This window comes from Aptenodytes patagonicus, chromosome 3 (genome assembly GCF_965638725.1).
Source record: "Aptenodytes patagonicus chromosome 3, bAptPat1.pri.cur, whole genome shotgun sequence".
Lineage (NCBI taxonomy): Eukaryota > Metazoa > Chordata > Aves > Sphenisciformes > Spheniscidae > Aptenodytes > Aptenodytes patagonicus.
This window is the reverse complement of record NC_134951.1, coordinates 67,161,928-67,182,912: the sequence shown is the minus strand read 5'-3', so window position 1 is coordinate 67,182,912 and position 20,985 is coordinate 67,161,928. Positions and strand designations below refer to the sequence as shown.

Genomic DNA, 20,985 nt, shown 5'->3' with positions numbered 1-20,985 from the left:
CATATTGTATTGCTTCTTTTCTTAATGAATAGTTGTATTTCACAGATTCTCCACCTGAGCTTTAAAACCGCAGTTAAGTCTTTGGCCAGGACAAAAAAATTGCCGTATTATTAATTTTTCTTTTGCTGTTCAGTTCAGTGATTCATTCCAACATGCTAGTCTAAATTATTTGTTTTGAACCATTAAACATCAGCGCCCATACAGGCAGTGCCTGTGCGGAGTAGGAAAATGTATTGACTTAGCTGTTCTTGAAAATAACACTGCTAAATCCGCTGTGGAAAATTGTGAGTGGTTTTCCAATGCTAACTACGTAAAACTTCTCCTGGAGAAACCATCACAACTCCATCCATATATAGGACAGATCTCTAGGGGCTTCAGTCTAGAATCAATTCTGCAATTCAGCTTGCATCCAGGGGACACATGAAAACACTTTCTGTTATGATTCTGAAGGGTGGTTTATTTTAAGAAAGTGAATTTTAAATATTGGCTAAATAACACTGAAACCAAATCTGTTTCCAGCTCCTACATTCAGTTCGATTGTAGCATTTGCTCTGCAGAAACCATGTGAGTGTTGTTGCTGAAGACTTTGAGGTACAAATAAATTCTGGCTTTAGAAATGTATCAAAGTCAAGAAGAGGAGTCCCTGCAGCGGCAGAAGTCCATCAGCGATGACAGGTATTTCTCACTTAGAAATATTTATTGGTGCAGAATGTCAGTATCTCCCATATTTTCAATTAAACTTCACAAGCCTCTGTCATGTTGCACATATATATCTATAAAAAAAACATTGTCTGCAACTGAGAAATGAGAATAATGAGGTTAAAACTGACCAGTGACACCAAGAACTAGTTACTGGAACTGAAACAATAGTGTAAGACAGCTCCCTCTTCTTTAAATACTTAAACAGGGAAACATTCTCCCTGGGGTTTTAAATTCCTTCTACTGTATGCTTAGGAGAAAGATATGGAAAGACTTTCCTTGCTGGTAACTCCATTTAAGTTCCTACAGCAGCACCAAGGGTAAATTTAGAGAAAAGTTCTTCTCAGAAACAGTGCACTAGGAAAGTGATTATTTTGTTGGTAGGAAGGAGAGGCAGTGGGAGGATGGATACAGCAGGACTTTTGCTGCCTTGTCAAACCAGAATGTCTTCTGCAAACTAAGGAGATGCTTTCAATCAACTGGCTCTACCAAAGAACTTTGGACGCTTCATTCTTTTTTTTTTTTTTTTTTTTTATTAGTTGTCATTCTTTGACATGATGAATACTTACAGCAGTATGTTAAAAAAGATACAGTTAAGTCTCTTGGCATCACTGCATAGCAGTCACAGCATTTTCACACAATCTAGTGCTTCCTTTCAGAATGATGCATATGGCATATATACGCACATATGGGGGCTGATTCTTGGTCCCAGTGAAGTTGGTGGGACCAGTGTTTGGCCCATAGAGTTGTATAAGATATGTGAATATGTATATATAAAATGCTTTACAATAAACATGACATATACAATCTTGAATTCAAAGATAAGCAGAATATATTTTACATCCAAGTCAAACTTATGTTCTGCACTTAAAGTTTATGTACCTAAAATATTGGATGGATTATAGAAACAAGTAACAGAACAATAGTTTGCACCAATCAAAGTAATTTGGATACATGCCATGAATATGGCATGAAGCTTGCCTTGGGTTTTTGTTTTGTGTTTTGGGGTGGCTTTTTTTTTGGATTTGCAGGTTCTTAATTCAAATTTAAGTATTGATTTTTGTGGGCCATGAGTGGGGGATGGTGGCATCAGGAGGGGAATGGGAGTACTTTATGGACAACTCAGCTGAGTGACTTAAAATATAAGGCTATAAATTATGGCTGGTACCCTAACTGATACCTGAAAATAAAATTATAACTACTTGAGCATTTGTCCTTTCTGAGGAGAGTCTATTTGGAAGGGCTAGTATGCATTCTGCCTCTGTTTTGTTGGAAACTTTTAATAGAAATTTCAACCACAGATTGGAAAAGCTGGTGAGATAGCTATGCAGTGTGAAAATGGGCTTATCTCATTTACTGTGGTAGCAGCCTTCTCACTGATCATTCGGGGACACTTTGATTTTCTTCATGAAAACCAATAGTTTATACAAAAATAATTGACCCATGTTGTAGATTAGGTTAGATAGAACTGCAGATCATGTGGGTTTTTTTCCTCCATAGACTCTACTTTATCTCAGCTACTCCTCTCTCTGTTTCTGTATTTCAAAGGTATACATTTTCAATAGTCCTTTTTTTCCTCTTTTGGCTGGTGGCCGGAATGTTGACCCTTAAAAACCCAAAGGTAGGTAAAAATCTTTACTTAATGAAAATGCATATGTATGCATTATTTTAACCAGCCTAAAAGTTTCATTTGTCACCACTTTCTTTTATTATTATTGTTGTTATTTATACAGAATTTGCCTCTTTGATGGTATGAAATCTGCATTCAAAGAAACTAGGTTTTAATCAAATGAATTGTATTTGTGGGGCATAAAAGCGTTTTAAGCTCCTGCATTTAGCAGTTTTCTGCTTCTTTCCTTATACGAAAAACCTAACTCAGTTTTAAAACTTCATAATCTCTTAGCTGCACTGGCCCAATAAGAAAGAAGAATAATTTACAGGGGCTTTCTGTAAAGTGGCTAATAGGGCTGACAAGACAAAAATCTACCTTATCTGCATAGACGTTTTTCTATTCTGTGCATCTAGCATTCTGCTGGCATCCTGGGGAGAAATCCCAGTACAGAAATGTCCTCTGAGCACTGGTGCTGTTGGGTTGGCTGTATCGGGTACGGTTTGGCTTCCTCTATGGGAAATCAAATGGTAGCATTTTGCATTACAGACCCCAGAGAATCTGGCTGCCAGGCATTTGCTGCCAGAGCCTAACTTTTCAGCGCACTTTTGTCTAGAGCACCTGAGGCAAACTGGCCCAGACCCAATCTTGTGTAACGGGTTTGGCTCATGAGTACAGAAGCATTTCTGAAGCCACCCTGAACCTGTTTCAAGCATTGTTTCATGAGACAAGGTGATTGAAATCTAGCAAGTAGGTTCAGTGCACCAAAAAACCCCACAACCTGTCCATTTTAAGAGCAGCTTTTCAAAGTTGGGAAGTTTTAACTCGGTAAGAGCAGACTTGTAATGGACCCTGTAGGCTCTAATTACAGACAAGGTCTTGGTTTTATTGTAGCTGTAACAGAACTTGATTTGTACCTAAGCTTTCCCGTTGGACCTATATTCTGGAAGCTCCTCAGAAACAGCTCAGCAATGTACCTGTGTCAAGAGCTTTTTATGCCACTAGACACCGGGTTTGTTTAAGTAAACTTCAGAACATTTTAAAAAAATTCTTTGAACTAGACGGAAAATGGCTTCCATTTCTTAGTAAAAGGACAAAAACAACGGAAATTATATCCTTTTGTATGTACTTAAGTGCTTCTAAGCAGTACATTACACTGCTTGCTTAATGTCCTAATAATTGTCCTAAATCTGTCAGGAGAAGGAAAGATACACCTAAAAAGCTGCAAAGTGGTGATGCTCCCACCCCCACCATCAGGTGGTTAAACAGACATTTATGTCCTATAGTTAGAAATAATTGTATTCTACTACAACTCTCTCTCTCTTTGCTTGTTATGGTACTTCTAATGTGTGAATCCCATTTAGAAGAGGGAGGAAGAAGAATGTCTACTGCTTACAGCTTACAAAACAGTAGAGGAGAAGAAAAACATCATTCTCAGGATGCTTTGTGTTCTCATAGTGATTTCCACCTTCCCACCTCACTGGGTTTCAGTCTCTTTCTCTGAAGATACATGTCCACTGAATTAGTAGAGTAAAACATCCTTTACTAAAACTTATGCTTTTTATATTCCTTTAAACATATTAGTCACCTTATGATCGTGAAGACTTTGTCTAATCAAGTCAATATTCCCTGTAATTGAGAAAAATTCTATTATATCTCCCCTTGCATCTTTATGAGTAAATATTATCTTTCTCAAACACCAACTTAAATAGCTCTTTTTTTGTTGGCCTCTCCAAGGTATTCATGTCCAAACATGATTATATGGCCATATCTGCTAGTTCTTTTGGAAAACAGCTATACAGATTTGATGTACTGGGGGTTTACAACAATGCTATACCTGAATGCAATTAATTTTTCTGGGGGCAGAGGAGAAAGGGACAATCGCTTTGGTGCAGTGCAGTAGTGTCTGAGAATACAATCTCATTGAAATGATGGAAGCTTAAGTAAAGTTTTCTGAAGACTATCTGAACTGAGGTTGTTTATGGCATAGATAAGGCCATGTATCTTTCACAAACACGAGACCATAGAAAATTCCTCAGCTACTATGGTAGTTAAGAGGATTTTTCTTAACAGTCTGACTACAATGCTTTTTTTTTTTCCCCTTCATTGAGTGAGACTGATCTAGAAGTCAGTTGAAGTATTTTTTTTTTTTTTTTTTAACGAAAAGAAAAATACAAATGCATTTTGATGCTGGCTATCTAAGGAGGGAATGTGGGGAAAAAATGAGCTACACTGCAACATCACTCGAGAAAACAATTGGACTCCAGAACTATTAGAATGTCGTGCTTTGTAGATCACTAAGCTATTTAATAAAAAATCACACTCTTGAATAAATGGTAATCAGATTGAACTGTCAAATTATGTGGTGTTGCTGTGGGTTTTGATTTTTTTGAGCTTAAACTTCAGGCTCTGTGAAGCATTTGCCTAGACCAAATGTGCAAGGTGCCATGGATTAACAACACGGACCCATATGGAATGTGTTTGAAGTTTTCAAGAAGTTATCCTGCCAGACTTCATTCCTTAATGACCTTTGATACACCTTGGATAGTGGAAAGGCAGTTCAGAATCATATCTTGTGATCATATGATTTTGGCAGCTATCAGAAGATGAAGGATGCTAAAAGTTAAGGCTTTTATCCACAAACAATGGTGTATATTAATAAACTCTATACCATATTTACAAATGCTTTCTCTTGTATTAAAACTAACAGTATTCTGTTCACAGTGCCAATGTTTTTACAGGTAGCAATCCCACAGTACTCCAGTATTTTGGCATGGGAATCAGTAGCGCTTTGTATTTACAGAAAATGTACACATATGAATATAAACATGTTACTTGAAACAGTACTCAAAAGATAGATCTGTTCACGTTTCAAAGGTTTAGACTGTACAACACCTTCCCTTTCGTTTGCGAGGGAATACTGTTCCTTGCAATGAGAAGATGCCCGTCTTTTATCCAAAGTGGCATAAAAATGATTACCAAAATGAGCCTTGTTACACTGGAGTTGTGTATATGGAGAGTAACTTCAGTCCAAGGTTTATAGATCTGTTGTTTAGTGCACAGAATACAAAAGTTAAAAAGGTTTTTGTTTTAATTACTAAAATAATCAGACTCTCTCTGCCCTCTGTGAGCGCTGTCTCACTCAGCCAGTGTCCTCTGGATGCTGAAGATGCTGGTGGTTTAATGTGCAGCCCAGCTGCCAGCCTGGAAAGCATATGGCGCTCTGGGCCTGTATACATATGTCACAGTATGACTCGTGGTAAATGAATATATAACCAAGAGTGCCTCTATCTCCACTGTTCTCAGTAATCCTCCCTGCTTCACAGCAGCCGTAACCGGCCCGGTTTCAGTACTGCTGACTGGGACTCTGCATTCAGGCAGTTCATGATCAGAAGTGACGAATGGCATCAGACATGCGCAGAACGAAGAGAGGGAGAGGAACGTGAAGGAGATCCAGAAAGGAACCCAGCAGAACTGCGGGCTTGTTCATGAGGACCCTCACAGCTTCTGCTTTGCCATTTCTTCCCTTTCCACGGTCTTGACAACAGGCTCCTAGCTCCCCGGGATTTTGTTTGCTGCTGTGATCAAGACAGAGATAGCAGTGCTATCAGGAAAAATGCAAAGCTGCCACTAAGGAGTCTCTTCTTCATTTAAAGTCTGTTCTTGGCTGCCAGTCACTTGACCTGAGTGGTCATTGCTTCTGCTACTGCTGTGTTGCTTGTGGAGCAAACTCCTCCACTTGGCCTTGTTCCTCCTGAGATGGTTTAGCATATTTTCAGATAGGGGGGTATCGCCTGTAAACTGGGCCCACCTCTCAAAGAGTGGCTCTACGATGTACGTCATGAACCCTGGGGAAACACACAAAGTACAGCAGGTGAGGAACAAATTCATTCTATGAGTGCATTACCCCATAGAGTACCTCGAGAGAACGCAGCAATGTAAGTGGCAAAAACCCTGACGAGAAATAACAGTAACGCCTCAAGCAGCCATCAATTCCCTTTGAAATGCACAGCTTTTGACCAGCGCACATGACAAGATGTAGCTCTATCTGCGTGTGTAACAGTAAAATCTGAGAGAGACAGCATCCTTCTCTGAGGAGATTTCAGACTAGAAGTAACCAGTGTGTAATCACGTGTTGGCTGTGGTTTTTCTCCGCAGATGTTAGAATGACCCCTTTTTTCCCTGTGCAATGACTCTGTTGTCTTTCTATTGAGTATCTGGCTTGGATAGGTTTCTTTTTGAACATTTTTATTTAGAATGTGAATCGTGACTCTTGTGGTACCTACAGTTCTTACTGTTAAAACAACTAGATTGGGGGTGGGGGGAAGAAGAGTTTCTCTTTGAGCTTGTGCCATACTGAGATAAACATGGAGAGAAGAGAATGAAACTAATACTTACCGATCTGTATGCTTGGTATTGTATCCTTCTGCTGATTACAAAGGGGGCTTATTTCCAGTTCAAATTTTTGTTCCAGGTCACCTGCAAAAAAAAAAAGAAGAGAAAATAATTTGCTGCCACTTATATTTCTTCTCCATACTTATGTCAGACTCTTACAGTGACTGCAACTGTGTGGATTTGAGCAGCTGGAATCTTGCACCAATGACAACCATGTTAAATGTCTAAATACCTTCATTTCTTGGACTTTGTTTTACATATCAGAGAAACTGAGTATGCATACAAAGAAAAATCTCTCTAAGGAAAGGTGACTTCTGAACGAACATTAAATCTGAGCACTTGCATGTTCTGAGGACCTTAATTTTTAAAATAGATTCTCTCACGTGGAAGATTTTTAGGACATTCTAGTTCATTTACTCAAGTGTTCAAATGTCTTCCTATGAGAAAAATGCAGAATATATATTTTAGAAGAAACACATCTCCATTAGTATTGTCGTGTGAGTTGGTACTGTATGCTTGTGGAAATTGCTGTTAAAGGGCAGCGTGATGGAGCCTGGCAGTCAGCAGCTGTGTCTGCAGTAACAAATTAATAAGGGCCAGAGCATGGGCTTGGGCAACATGTATTCATGTGGCAAGAGCTATGGAATTCAAGTTATAAATGTGGAAAAAGGATGAAATTAAAAATTTGTCTCTCAATTGTGGTGTAGCTGGGTATCAGGGCTATGCCTGTGCTGCTGCGCTGAACTTGCATCACTAATTCCCCGGGTGGTCCAGGAAGTCCCCGGAGTCATCTGCACAGGACTGACTTGAGACAGCAGACAGACCTGAAACAGTGGTTGACCAAACTCCTAGCCACCTTCATAGCACAGTATTTGACTAACTGGAACAGGAGGTCTCCAGGAGTGAATCTGGGACTGCCCTGAAGACTCCTACAAGGCAGCTCCTGCTGTGACTGGCCCTGAGGTCTGTTTCAAATTGTTGAAGAACAGCCTGGGTGGGGGATCTGCTCACCCCAGATGCCACCTGAGACTGCTCCTGCTGCAGAATTGACCAAATTCGGTGTTGAGAAGATGCTTATAAACAGTCAGTAGCAACTATTCCTGCAGATGCAGAAGTGGTCACGCAAGACAGTCTTCTGTGCATAGGTAAGACAGGAGATGTTTTTTATGTAGTTGAAGGTAATCAATAGCAATGATCATGTGTATGCTGGAGCGGTCACAGGGGACCGCAGGCCAGCTGGACATGAGAATTCAGCAGAAAAACAGCTCAGGGAGTCTCATTTGCCTGTTGCCATCCAGACAGCAACCACCTGTCCTGCTGGAGAGACTGCATTTCCCCATGCAATCAGTACACCATGCAAAGATTGCTGTTAATGAGTTAATGTGTTTTTTGTTTGGGTTTTTTTTTTAAACAAACACTCCGTCTGTGAGTGCAACACGTTCATCCTTTGTGATTTTTAGCCTTCTCTGAGACACTGCCAGGGTACAGTCTTGGTTACTGCATGAGGTACAGACCCATTCCTATCTGCAGTATGGGAGGGAAGGGAGACTAGCTGTGTGCAAGCTAAGCTGCACACTTGCCCTCAGGCAATAATACTTTGTCCATTTGATTTACTAGTAAGGATGTAGTGAGGGGTGGTTACAAGAAACGTTCCCATAAATAAGACTGACCTGCTAGATCAGACAAAATGTTGTATTCAACCCGAAAAGAATCATTTTACTTTAAATCCACTGCTTTTGTTTAAAAGTTCTTTACTCCCCACTAATAGACTGTTTTGACATAAATGCTATTGTGCCACTCAGGCTGTATAGCCCCATATAAAATAGCGTGTGCATTTTTAAGCCTTGCCTTTCTTCTCTCTGCAGCTTACAATGCCTTCTTAAATGTGAGAGGAGTATTTTCAGTTTCAATTAGATATTTACAAAATACCAGGGAAATGGTTTTAGCTTCACAAAGGATCAAAAAGAACAATTCAGCAAAACTGAGACAAAATAACAGTTTGTCATGTTTTCAAATGTGTAATTTGTCTGCCCTCTTTTTCCCCTCTACCCTCTCCAAAAATCTTTGACTGAAAAAAAGAGTGTCTAACTCCAGTGATGACCCCTCTAGGCAGGTATTCTGCGTTCAAAATGGTTGACCTGGCTGGCTTGAAGTGTAACCAACATCATCTTATTTTTGACAAGTCACTTAATTGACAAAAATAAGATTTTCCTCTGCATGGTAAGAACTTAAATGATGGTCAATTTTCCCATGTTTCAAGTTGCTATAAAAGTAACTGCATGAATTAATTGCCGAGAGCTTTCACGCTGGAGAAAACCTTCTAAGCAATTTTAAAACCTCACCAGAGAAACTGATGATTAATGTTACTTAAACATTAGCCATTTTCTTGAAACTTCTTTCTTGCCGGTTCCAGTTTTATATAAACAAATCAAGTTGCATTATTTACCCTGTGTTCCTATTTGACTTTTAAAATGCCCATATGAGAACAAGTTAAAGTATTTTTCTAGGAAAGGTTCATGTTAGGAGCTGCTGTAGGCATCGGGTACTCCCTGACATGTACCTGAGTTGTATATTTTATTTGCTAATAGATGTAGTGTAGATGCACCAGATGACTGGAAGATAAAGATCTGAGTCTATTAAAATGGCATTAGAAATGTTTGGTACAAAAATGTTCAAACTTTGTACACGTTCCAGAAGGAAGATTAAACAAGGCACGAATTGTGGGATTATCTGCCTCATCTATAGTTAAAAATCAAAACATGAGAGAGATGCTTTTCAAATGCTAAACAAAAAATAGCTTCAAGCCCCAGCATTCTGTGTAAGGGGGTAGAGAGGTCTACAATAACATTTTAAAGTGATAATGGTATCTAAATACATGCTATTTAATATTGTCTTTTGTGTCACTTACCAGAATTATACAGCTACCAGTGACAGTCAGACCACAGTTTCTGTATATTCTCCCACATGAAATGCTCTTTTTCTCCCTGTTACGCTTCTAACTGGTCTCATGCTCCAGTGTCCCCTTTCAGAGGTATATTTTAGATGTTATAATAATAAATCTTGAGTCTTGGGGAAAAAGCTTATGTTTCTAAGAGTTGAGAGTGCCGTCTTTCTCAGCATGGTCCCTCAACACACTAAAGGTGAGGGGCACACTAAAGCACAACTGGGGCCCTGTCCTCATGAGCTGGATATTGGTTATGCCTTGACTATAATCTGACTAAATAAACCTGCATCTGACAAGTTGTTTATGTTGATTCAAAAGCAGCAAAGTCAAAGACATTTCACCAGCTTAAACTGACATTGGCTGAAAATTAACTTGCTGACCTATTTGTCCTTGTTAGGGACTAACTGTACCAGGTACCAGCTCGGATGTGGCTTAATTTTGTGGTGCAGAATTTTAAATGAATTGAGAACTTCATTGTGTGCTCTTCCAGTGTTTGTACCACTTGCCTTCGGCTCTCATGATGCTCCGAACAAAGAATTTAGCAGTGATTAAACTCTGCTGCACCCTGTGTTGTAGCACTGCATGACCTTGCCTATGCAGATAGAGCCAAATGGTGTAATTACTGCGTTTCAGAAAAAACCCTGCCTGACTGCGCTCTCTGCAGGGGTTTGAAAACATTTGCAATAGGTCCTAGCCAAGCTTTGGCTTGCCTGCTTTGGCCCTTTCAACAGCGTGCTGGGAAGTGCGTTTGAACCCTTTCTCTGCATTTGTAGGCAGAAGAATGTGTCATATTTGGGAAACAGCGAGGGTAAGGCTCCCATCGGAGCTGTAGTGGGAGCGTGAAAAGCGAGATAAAACACAGTGGGCAGCTGTAGTGTTTGGTGCAGTGTAGCCCTGGTGCCGTTCCAGCTCAGAAGAGCTGGAGGGTTCTCAGAGAAGAATCCAGCCGCGGGCCCTCCAGCCGAATTCAAGTGCTGAGGCACAGCAGAGCCCTCCCTCCTGCCTGACGCTGATACAGGAGCAGTGAGGGCAAAGAAATACTTGCTGCTCTTTCACCCCTTCCCACTTTTCAAATGAGGCAAAGTAGCTCTTCAACAGCTTGTTCTTGAGGGGGATTTCAAGGCAAACTGGGTAGGCTGAATGCTACCTCTGTCTCGCCACACAAAAAGCCTGGAAGGCCGAGGTGAAAGGGGACTGCCGCGTGCAAAGGGGCTGACCTTGCCGGTAAAACTCTTCGCAGACCCGTTCGCTCCACTGTTTGCTCAGATCCCAGAGCCGGCAAGGGTTGCAAATGTCAGCACACTTGAGTGCAATCTGAAAGCAAAGAAGAAAAGTAGTGATGAGAAAAGAAATCATTGTCTAGCAGTGCTTCAGCAGCAAATCTGCAGCCATGAAACTCCCAGGCCTCACCAGCAATGTTGGGAAGGGTTAAGATCACCTTTTTAGAGACTCGGCCTCACCCAAATATGCCTTTTGAGGAAAGAGCATTTGTTTAAGCTGCAAACAAAACTTTCATTCAGCTCTCCGCTTCACCGTAGCAAGAACAAGAGGAGGGCCAAATTCCAAGGCTGCAAAGTCTTTTGGATATTCCTTGCAAGGAATAAGCCAACAAAAGCCTCAGGCTGGCTCCTGCTGACTGCCTGGCTCAGCATCCATGGCTGATGACAAGGAAGGGAAGAGCCAAGCTGGTGTAAGACTATTTGGGCATCATTTCTCTGCGGTCTCAGTGAGTGACCTTGCATCTCACTTCAATTACACTTCATCTTAATGTCTGCATATTTTTGTTTACAAAGCTAAGCACAGGGCTCTCCGCACTGCCCCTGGCTTGGTTTCACTTAGTTAACTAGTACTTTTAAGTGCTTTGCAGGGGAATGACTACAGGAGGGCAAGAGGTTTTTAAAATCAAGTAACTGCTTCAGAAAAGTAAACCATGTAATAGTCTGTCTGTCTTACTGCCTTAGAACAAGATGTCATGTGCCTCATTTCTTCACAGATTGAACACAGTCAGTTAGCCTGACAGAGGTCAGAAATCATTCTGGCACCCGGGAGGAAAACAGAAATATTTCCTGTATAAATTCAGACCTGTGAACTGGAGGAGGGAAGTCTCCAAGTCACTTTTCTCTCTGGATTAAATTGATTAGCCTTAATGTTACTATTACAAGGGTCTTTCAAACATTCTTTAACTTACCCTGATCAATCAAGATTTCTTGGGGTTTTTTTCTTTTCTTCTTCCACAGCTAATCCACCAGATAAATAAATCTCACCATGTCTGTGCCCTAGTTCCTATCTATGCCCTATCTTTCCTATCTAAAGAAAGCGCATAAGAAACGTTTTGCCGTAGTTGAGATCTGTAATCCCTGTGCCTTTGGCATTTGCACAACTTTCTTGCCTAATCTGTCCAGAAATACGATAAGCTCATCACCCTGCCCTGCATGGTCCATGCAGGAATGTGACAGAAGACCGTATTTGATGGAGGACAGGTGAGCATATTACTACATTTCCTACACTGGTGGAGGGGGAAGAATTAACAGATCAGCACTTTTTTCCTTGCAGCTGTCACCTTTCCTGTAACCTCGACAAAGTGATAACATGTAGATGTTTGTTTTATTGATGATAATGATTACTTAACTCCTTTATGTATTTAAGAGTGAAATTGATGTCATTTCTCCAGAGAAGCATGTATATGCAGCTACTTTAATCATAATAATGCTTTAATAGGTAGAGGTTTATTCTGAAGAGCCTGTTAATGACTGCAGCTTAGCTGGAAGAACCAGTTTGAATCTATTGGATTTTTAAATAAAATGTGGTTTCATCATTAGCTGGGCAGATCCACTAGAGAAGCACCTGCTGCCATGGCAACAGCTGTCTCTGCAGAGGCAGTTTCTGAACATCCATCACAGGGACGGGACTTGGGCACCTGATGTCAGGCTGTCTTGGAAAGAACACCGACAAGGGGGCTCTCTTGCGTGGTGCTAGGAAATAACACCAGTGAAGCGACGTTTGCCAGAAGAGAAAATACAATTGAAGCATTACCTGGCAAGAGACGCAGTCTGGAAATAAAATAACTAATAGCTTATCTTAATTTCTCAGCATTTGACACTCTCCTGTATCTGTTGCATTCACAGCTTTGTAACTCAAGGAAATTACATAAGGAAATACTGAAGGCACCTTACGCTTGCCTGACGTACCAGGTGGCTGCAGCAAAGTGTTTATGGTGATAGGTAAGGAGACACTGATGTCCAGACACACTATCGTATGCTAGTCTAACATATACTAGCAAATACTGTGACTTGAAAAATGAATAAAATACAGTAATGGAAAAATAATTTTTGAAGTTACCTGAAGCATAAAATGTCTGTCTTGCGCATCCTCCAGCCTCAAATCCTGATTGTCAAGGTGAGACTTCAGACGGATCAAAAACTCATTCTGCCTGTTGATGTCTGTGGCCAAGATCAGAGAGCCCAACTGCTGCTCGATGTCCTGTCTGCAATAAGGAAAATAAGCCCCTTCAATCATGGAACCACTGAACATTAATAGCGCAAAATAACCTGCTACGGATCATAGCTAGCTTCCTCTTTCATAAAGCTTCCTCTTTCTTTATGGATGCAGTCTGATCTCTTTGCTCAGGGTTTGCAGGGTACAACTGTTCTGGCTGCCTAAATGGGTTCAGGAGGAATAGATAACGTAGAAGGAAAATGCTTGTTGGCATAGGTGGTTCTGAAAGCAGCTGAAAAGTGCTAGGAAAGTAAAACCAAAACAACAGCATGATGCATCTAGAAAAATGCTCACATCTTCAGCTGTTCAGAGCTGGGTGCTGAATACAGCAACTTTAAAGTTGCAGCTGAAGTTGTGAAGGACTGAAGTCCTTTGAAGTAGGACTGAAGCTGTTGGTCTGATGCAAAGGATTTCTGGAGGGATATGGAGCTTATCGCTTCCAGGTAACTTGTTTATGTTCTTGGTAAGGTCACCTGTGATTAAAACTTAGTATTGCAGGCTGTTCATTGGCTCAATCTCCATTCCTTGGTGGGACACTGCACAAAACCAGCAGGTAAAAAGTTAGCATCAACTTGGCCAAGGTGCTCATGTTGCTAGGTCTTTTTTTTTTTTTTCCTTCACCCAAAAAGACAGTGAAGACTGAACCACACCTCCTCAGCCAGGTGAGGAAGTCCTGAGCAGTCTCGATACTACTCGACCAATTCCTTCATTTCTCTCTCTATTCATGCTTTTTAATCACTAAATCTTTCCAGATTTGGTTGGTGCTATGTAAAACAAAAAATGCCAACAATGGATCTGAAAAGGTCCATTCCTGCTGGGACTCCCAGTGTTCCCAGCGCTGACAGTGGCCGTTCCTGTGCTGCAGAAGTGGCAAAGTCTTAGAAAATACTGCTGCTGTATAACTTAGTCTCATGATTTCGTACTGGCACCAAGGGAGGGCAGGAAGTTCAGCCTACTTAGAAGCCTGGGCCTCTTTGCCAGTCTCGTTTTAAGAAGAGTGATGGAAGCCATGGACTAGTTTCAGTGATGCGTTTCCTCCAGCGGATACTTACGTCACCTCCTTGGGCAGATGGGCGAGGAGCCGTGACTCCCGAAGCATGCCTATTGTAGAGCGCCAGTGATGATTTTCTAGCACTGAAACATTCTAGGGAGCAATAAAAGGAATGAATTCAAGGATTAGGCAGGTATCCATGGTACAGATACAGATTTGCCATATCACATGATGCCTAGAGCTGGTTGGAAGTGTTGTAACACAAGCCTAAAATGTGTGCTTTTTAGCCACCTTTTGGATTTGAAGAATTGGTCTGGATTTCTAGAGTTAAGGACCTTGTGCTTCTAGGTTTCCTAGCTAAGGTCAGCCCTAGAGTCCTGTTGTTCTACAGTTTTTGAGTCCTGCTGCGAACAGAGGAGCTAATCTCATCTGAGTGGGAGGTGGCTTGCATTCTAACAGATTTATTAACAAATGAATTAAAGCATGAGTGCAAAATCATATTTTTACCTCCCACTGATCCCAGGTTGACTTCTCAGCTTCTACAGTTTGAATGCAGAGTGGACAAGAAAAAGAAAACTAAACTGCTGAATTTCCCTTGGAGTCAGGGAACTGGAAGCTGCCTGCAGCTGCTTAATGAAAGCAAGAGGAGTATCAGTATCACTGAGCATCTGCAGGCTTCAGCAACTTAGTCTGCAACAAATTTTGAGTCTTTTTTGTTTGTTTGTTTCTTTCCAACTAAGTGGAACCAAAGTTAGATCGGAAAAAACTTCAACGGAACAGAAACCCGGCTTTCTAGGTTGTCTGTAAATTACAACAAATTGGGTATCTTGTGTCTGATGACTTTATATTACTGTCCTAACACACAATGCATTTGCCAATCGTCCCTCGTTTAGTTCACAGAGTACTTTCTACCACTGAACGCCTCAGAAATGTCACTTGTTCAGAAACCTCTAACACAATTCTTCTAATTCACAAAAGCATCTGCTTGCTGAGCCCAGCGGAGCGCCCCTCCAGTGAATGGCACAGTCCACAGTTATCCACAACAACGTGCACAGTGTGAATGAGACGACTGTCACCTAGCAATAGGGACACTCTCGGGGGAGTTATGGCATCTGATCCCTGTTTTGGGCAGTTTATGATTTTTGCAGTAGATGAGCACTGGATTAAAAAAACCCCAAACACGACCAGAACTTTTGGGCAGGTAGCAGAGCAAGGACTCCACCTCGTCACTGCCAACTGGGAAACTAGAGACAGAATCCCTCTCTCCGGCCACTGTTAATCTCTGGCTCCCTTCTGCACAGTGCCACAGCTCTGAGGTGTAGCTGCATTAGTGCTGCCTTTCCTGCTGGATGTGATGCACAGCTTCCACTTCTCCAAGAGGGACTGAACAGTATTTTCACCTTAAGGCTTCCCCATCCTCCTTTGTAATCCTGTCATATCTAATGACTGTTGAAACACTAAACATTGCCAGTAACCACGATCCAATTTGCATTTTGATCACCTTGTCAGTATTTTTCTTGAAATTTCGTGCTCAAAATAGTGCAAAGGTGAGAGTGCAAATCTCCTGTTACAGTATTTTCTGCAGTACGTTCTGTTGCTTTTGAATTCACACAACCACTGATACGTTGCTTTGGTATTTTAGTGTTTTTTCTGTTGTTGTTGTTGGGGTTTTTTTGGTTGGGTTTTTTTTGTTTGTTTCCCTAATAGAAATCATGGATACTGGGGGAAAAAACCAAACCAAACCAAACCCCAAAACTTTCCAACCATGCAAAGACTAAGTCCTTTTCTTTGGAAGAGCTGACAGACTCAGAACTCAAGATCAGCTATGCAGTATCTAAATTACTTTTGAGAGCAATTCTGTTCATTAGCCAACTTAAATATCCCTCTTCTCCTTTTGCCTAAGTACATCAGGATGGACTTTTGCAACCCTGCACTCTGACCAAGAAAAATAAGGGAATGTAATAGGACATAACAACAAATTTTTTTTCTTCACTTCCCCAGTCTCAGAGCTGAATCCTGGTCCCAACAGTCACCCCAAGTCCACAGGTTGCCATCTTCCTACCCTAAGGTAAATTAGACAAACCCTGCCTGACTGTCACCTTTGGCTTTTGGGAAGGCTTACACCCGTTTAACACAGTGCCTGCGTGCACAGTTCCTGCGGCCCCGGTTTGACTGCACCCTCGAAACATCCCAAATGGGGAGCTCGCCCTTGGAGCACCCTGTGCCCCCATGTCCCTTCCAGCACGGCAGCGTTACTTGCTGGGAGGAGCTGCTTCAGCAGCACCTACCTCAACCGGGGAATTACACTCCATGGATGCAGCTGCTCTTTGGCCATGCTGAAGGCCAGCCAGAACAGGGCTGAGTGTGTAGGTATCCAAGAACTTTCTTGCATCCAACTAATAGTTACTCAAAGGAAAAAGCAAACTCAGGTATCCATCCCAGAGTATTTCCACTTCTGTAAGTTTCTGCTCTTTGCCTGCTGCTATAGGGAGAACTTAAACCGAAGCTGCTGCACTGTCTAGTTTCCCACACTTAAAGCACACGGAGGAGGGAAAAGGAAAGGTCAAGTTAACAAGTGACAACTGAGCATGAAGTCATATGACTCCCCTGTTAAATGCAAGCAGCCAGAACCCCTGAAGCTGCTGCCAACAATTAGTAGAGTCAGCTATTCCACCTAGGAACACTCTACTGCCTTATTAAGACTAATTGCCATGAGCTATCCGATTGCCTATGCTGGTGGGGAGACAACCCATGCAGGAAAAAGTCTATGTGCTGCCTTGTAGACTGGGGTTCTCAGCTCTGATCTCCAGAGACCTTGCTTCCCCAAACTTTTTTTTTTTTTTAAAACTGAGAGGCACAGGTTTGTTTTAAAGGCAGCATGCTAGGAAGCCCCTGTCACATCTACTGCCTAAAATTAGTGGATTGCTGTAACACAGACTTCAGGACTGTGAGAAAAAAAACAGGTTTTTCACTTAGACTATCAAAAAATCTCCAATCTGTGACTTTCCCCGAGCCATTCAAACTAGCACACTTGACATATGCATTTGGAAAAGAATAATAACTTGAAGAGAGGAAGACTTGCTATTAACTAGGTGCAGAGAAAACTTCAATTTTAATTCAGAGTGGAAGGCAATCTAAATTTCTTTCAATCTGGTCATCCATTCTTAGTCACTGAGCAACTGGTTTAACTACGCAATGTTAAATACATGAAAAATGATACTTTAATTAGAAATGGCGCTTTTAAGGAAGACTGCAAAGTAGAACTGTCATAACTGATGCCCAAAACATATATTTTCCTGTTTCTAGTTTATATACAACTATATTAAAGTTGTAAAGCGTTCTTTCATAGATTTCTGAAACCTGTTTTGTACTACAGATGTGTGTGATCACTGCCGACTTCTAAACTATTACCCTTCTTTTAAGAGCCAAAGATAGATCTCAACTCTCTATTACTGAAGTTATAAAATAACATTTTATTTATACCAATTCTATTTGTTTTCTTAGGAAATTCATAATAATTTTCAGTAAAAAACAGTTAATTTTTTTTTTAAAAAGGCAGTATGACTTTTTCTGGTGTTAGGTTTGATGTGGAGTTTTGGATAAATACAAGGCAGGATTGTATCAGGCTGAGCAACCTTGAATTGTATGCTGCTTTCAGTCAAAAGAAGCAGAAATAATGTTGGATAAGCCGAATGTATCAACCAGAATTTGAGTCATTTGTGACTTTGAAGGCTCCAGAGACCTAAGACAATGATTATCAAGCAAGAATAAAACTTTTATTTTTCATTTTAATGGCCACTGAAAGTTAGAAGCAAAGTCTGCATCACCTAACAAGGAATGCTGTTGTGCTCCTCACAGGAGGCTAAGTGACCTCCAGGTCCCTGCTGTCACCTTTTACACTCTCAACTGTCTTTGTAATGCTAGAGACTTGAATGAGGCACTTTTATTTTTGTGGAAAATTATGGTGCCTCGCATGCAATAGACTTGTGGAAATTACCCTATAGATTACAAAACAAAGTCTTGCATCATAAAATATGGATTTAATTTGAAAATGAATACTGAAAGTTCTGAACTCCTTGGTGATGACACCTATCTTCCCGAAACATGATTCTGCTCATATATGCCCTTCAGAAGCTGTCAAACACTTCGCATCTTTGTCAAATACTGACCAACTTCATTTTGCAAAACCTTTTTTTCCAGATGATTCAGATGTAAAGTTCTAATTTAAATTTACAAACAATCAAGAGCAAAGAGACGCCATAAACAGATAACCCTAAGTCTCAGTTACTACTGTCTCAGTGACAGATGACTGCCAACTATGTTAACTATGTTTTGTTTGATTATTTTTCTGATTAGTCACAGCAGTTCTGTGGATCTGCTATTTAAAAACCAAAAACCCCAGAACTTTTTTTTTCAGTTTCAAGCACGTGTTAAAGTACTAATATTGAGAAGAATATAATTTATTGTTTTAAAGACTATTCACTGAATCTAAATTTTTGACTAAAAATGTTTTCAACAAAACTTTTTTCCCAGCATTGTTATTTTTATTGGCATTCATGTACTGTATACTACTAAAATCTTTGGAAACAATCTGGGATCAATTTCAGATAAAATAATAGAAATGAAACTTGCCAGTGAACGTCCCTAAACAAGATACTTAAAAATCACATTTGCTTTTGAAAGGTTGCATTTGCTGTATTGTCACTGCCTTTTCTAACCAACGTTTGAAAGTGTATTCAAGCCCGGTTAGCTGAGCAGAATCCATCTCTCTAAGATAACAGTATTTTATTTTAGCTACATTTCTTTCAGATGAGCCTGAATTTCCAACCTAATTATATATTACTGTTTCCAGTAATAATAGTGGGTGTATTAATTTGAGAAGGAGTTGTTCATACCTTTTCATAGGGCCAGGGTTTTTGTGGAATAGCTCTACCCGCTCCTCTTCAAAAGATCCTTAACATAACTTTCCCAAAGTCCCCTGGCTTAGTCCCCTGGCTTTTCTCTCTCCCCGCTCAGCTGGCCTGACATTTAGAAAAGACTGGAGCAAAATGCACCACACATGTATGGGTATGACAACTCTCGATTTCCTAAGTATGTGTAGAAAGGTACGTAGCTATCAGTGAGTCTTCCTCAGTTAGATTCATTTTTAACTTGGGATATTCCGTTTCTGATACCTTATTACAAAGGCTGAAGTTGACTCTTCCGAAGGCTACAAAACAATACCATCTCCATTTATTAGCTATGAATTACAGTTAGTGCAACCAAGATGATTTACAGTATTGCTCCAGCGTGTATATGTAAGTATAATGTAAACAGTAGAGATGTGCATATATAATCATGTGTACATGCATGCAAAGATTATACACGTAGGACAGTTGTAGATAAAACCCAGAGTTACAGTGATTGCCATGGGACAAAACTACAAATATGTTCCAAAAGGACCACAAAAATCAGGGCAGGATAGGTTCATTGATAGTTATTGAACAAGAGGGTCTATGTTTTTGTTTCAGGAGGTCTTCTACTCCTGCTTGCCAGAGATGGGAGGATGTATACCAGGTGAAGGACAACTCTGTACTTATCCCAGGCTTATGTTTCTCTCTGAGATCTTTTGCTGGCTGCTCTTAGAAAAAGGATACTGGTCTAGACAGCCTGTGGTGTGACCTATGGTGGCTGTTTTAATGTCTTTCTTCATATCTCTAGGCACATTTGGGTAAATATCTACAGCTTTTCCCTTGGTTTCCTCTATCTTCTTTTTTTTTTTTTTAAATTGCAGTATTCATTAAGTGTTTAATTTTACTAGAGCCACATGAAGCAAAAGTTTCTTTTAATGCAATGCCAATTGAGAACATGCCTGCTGCTTGCTTGCTCACCGAAGGAAGATGAAGTACAAATTGCCTCCCTGTGATTTTAAATCTCCTACCCACAGTTCCTTACCCCAGATGATCTACAGCAGAAATAACCCAGGCAACTGATTTGACTTAAATGTCCTCAACAAAATCTGACATTTCCACTTTCTTTCTCATGTGTATCAGCTTTGCTCCAAAAGACACCCAGTGAGGAGCTTAACTGAAATTGTCCAGACTCTGAAGTGCAGGTTGATTTGATCAACATCCCCCCACTGCCAGATTTCGGCATGAAAGCTCACCGCAAATTGCTTAGACCCTCCTTGACATCATTTTACATATTATCAACTCGATCAGCTGCAGTTTTACCTGGTACAGGCTGGCAAGGTGGTGTTTAGTTTTGATCAGAAAGGGCTGGTTGACCCCCGGATGATCCACATCATGAGCCGCAGCAGCTAGCAGTCCAAGCATGATGTCCGATGGGGTGAGGAAGTTGGCAAGCTGAATCACACACGTTAATCACAACAAGAACATGAACAGTAAATACTTTTTTTTTCTTTTGGCAAATAAAGGAATCGGCTAGCATCATGGCAGTGCTTAGTTTTGTAGGACAGTACACAAATGTCAAATATAAAATAAATTTTGTGAACTACATTTTTAAGGTGACTGTTGAACAAACATCTATAAAGATATCAGACTATATACTCATATTTTATTACAGTTTGTACTTCTTATCTCTTTATCGTTTATAGCAATATAAGGATTGTTGTTATAGAAGTGCTTGAGCTTGGTCTAAAAGATTCAGTTTTAAAAAGTAAGTATACTAGCAGGTTGGCATACATGATAAGGCCTCTGCCTCACACAGTATTTAGTAATGCCAACAATACATCAGGCTTCATATTTTCCAGCACAGCACTGTGCTGTAAAATGCAGAGTTTATAAAATTTTCAATTTTCAGACTAACAATTTGCTAATCCTAGCAGAACTTCCCTTCATTTAAGTCAAGCCA

The 20,985-nt window shown here is 40.5% G+C and overlaps 1 protein-coding gene across 4 annotated transcripts in view; it reads right to left on the bottom strand.

The window, feature by feature from the left end:
* Positions 1 to 1,738: 1,738 nt before the first annotated feature.
* PDE7B (phosphodiesterase 7B) overlaps positions 1,739 to 20,985 on the bottom strand; it is a 177,028-nt gene continuing 157,781 nt past the window's right edge. For all 4 annotated transcript variants that reach the window (XM_076333666.1, XM_076333665.1, XM_076333667.1 and 1 more), the window contains 6 exons: positions 20,346 to 20,477; positions 14,195 to 14,286; positions 12,987 to 13,131; positions 10,865 to 10,961; positions 6,707 to 6,787; positions 1,739 to 6,156 (listed from right to left, as the gene is read on the bottom strand). In XM_076333666.1, the coding sequence (XP_076189781.1) occupies positions 5,939 to 6,156; positions 6,707 to 6,787; positions 10,865 to 10,961; positions 12,987 to 13,131; positions 14,195 to 14,286; positions 20,346 to 20,477 (765 nt within the window). In that variant the 3' untranslated portion in view covers positions 1,739 to 5,938. The remainder of the gene's footprint in view (positions 6,157 to 6,706; positions 6,788 to 10,864; positions 10,962 to 12,986; positions 13,132 to 14,194; positions 14,287 to 20,345; positions 20,478 to 20,985) is intronic.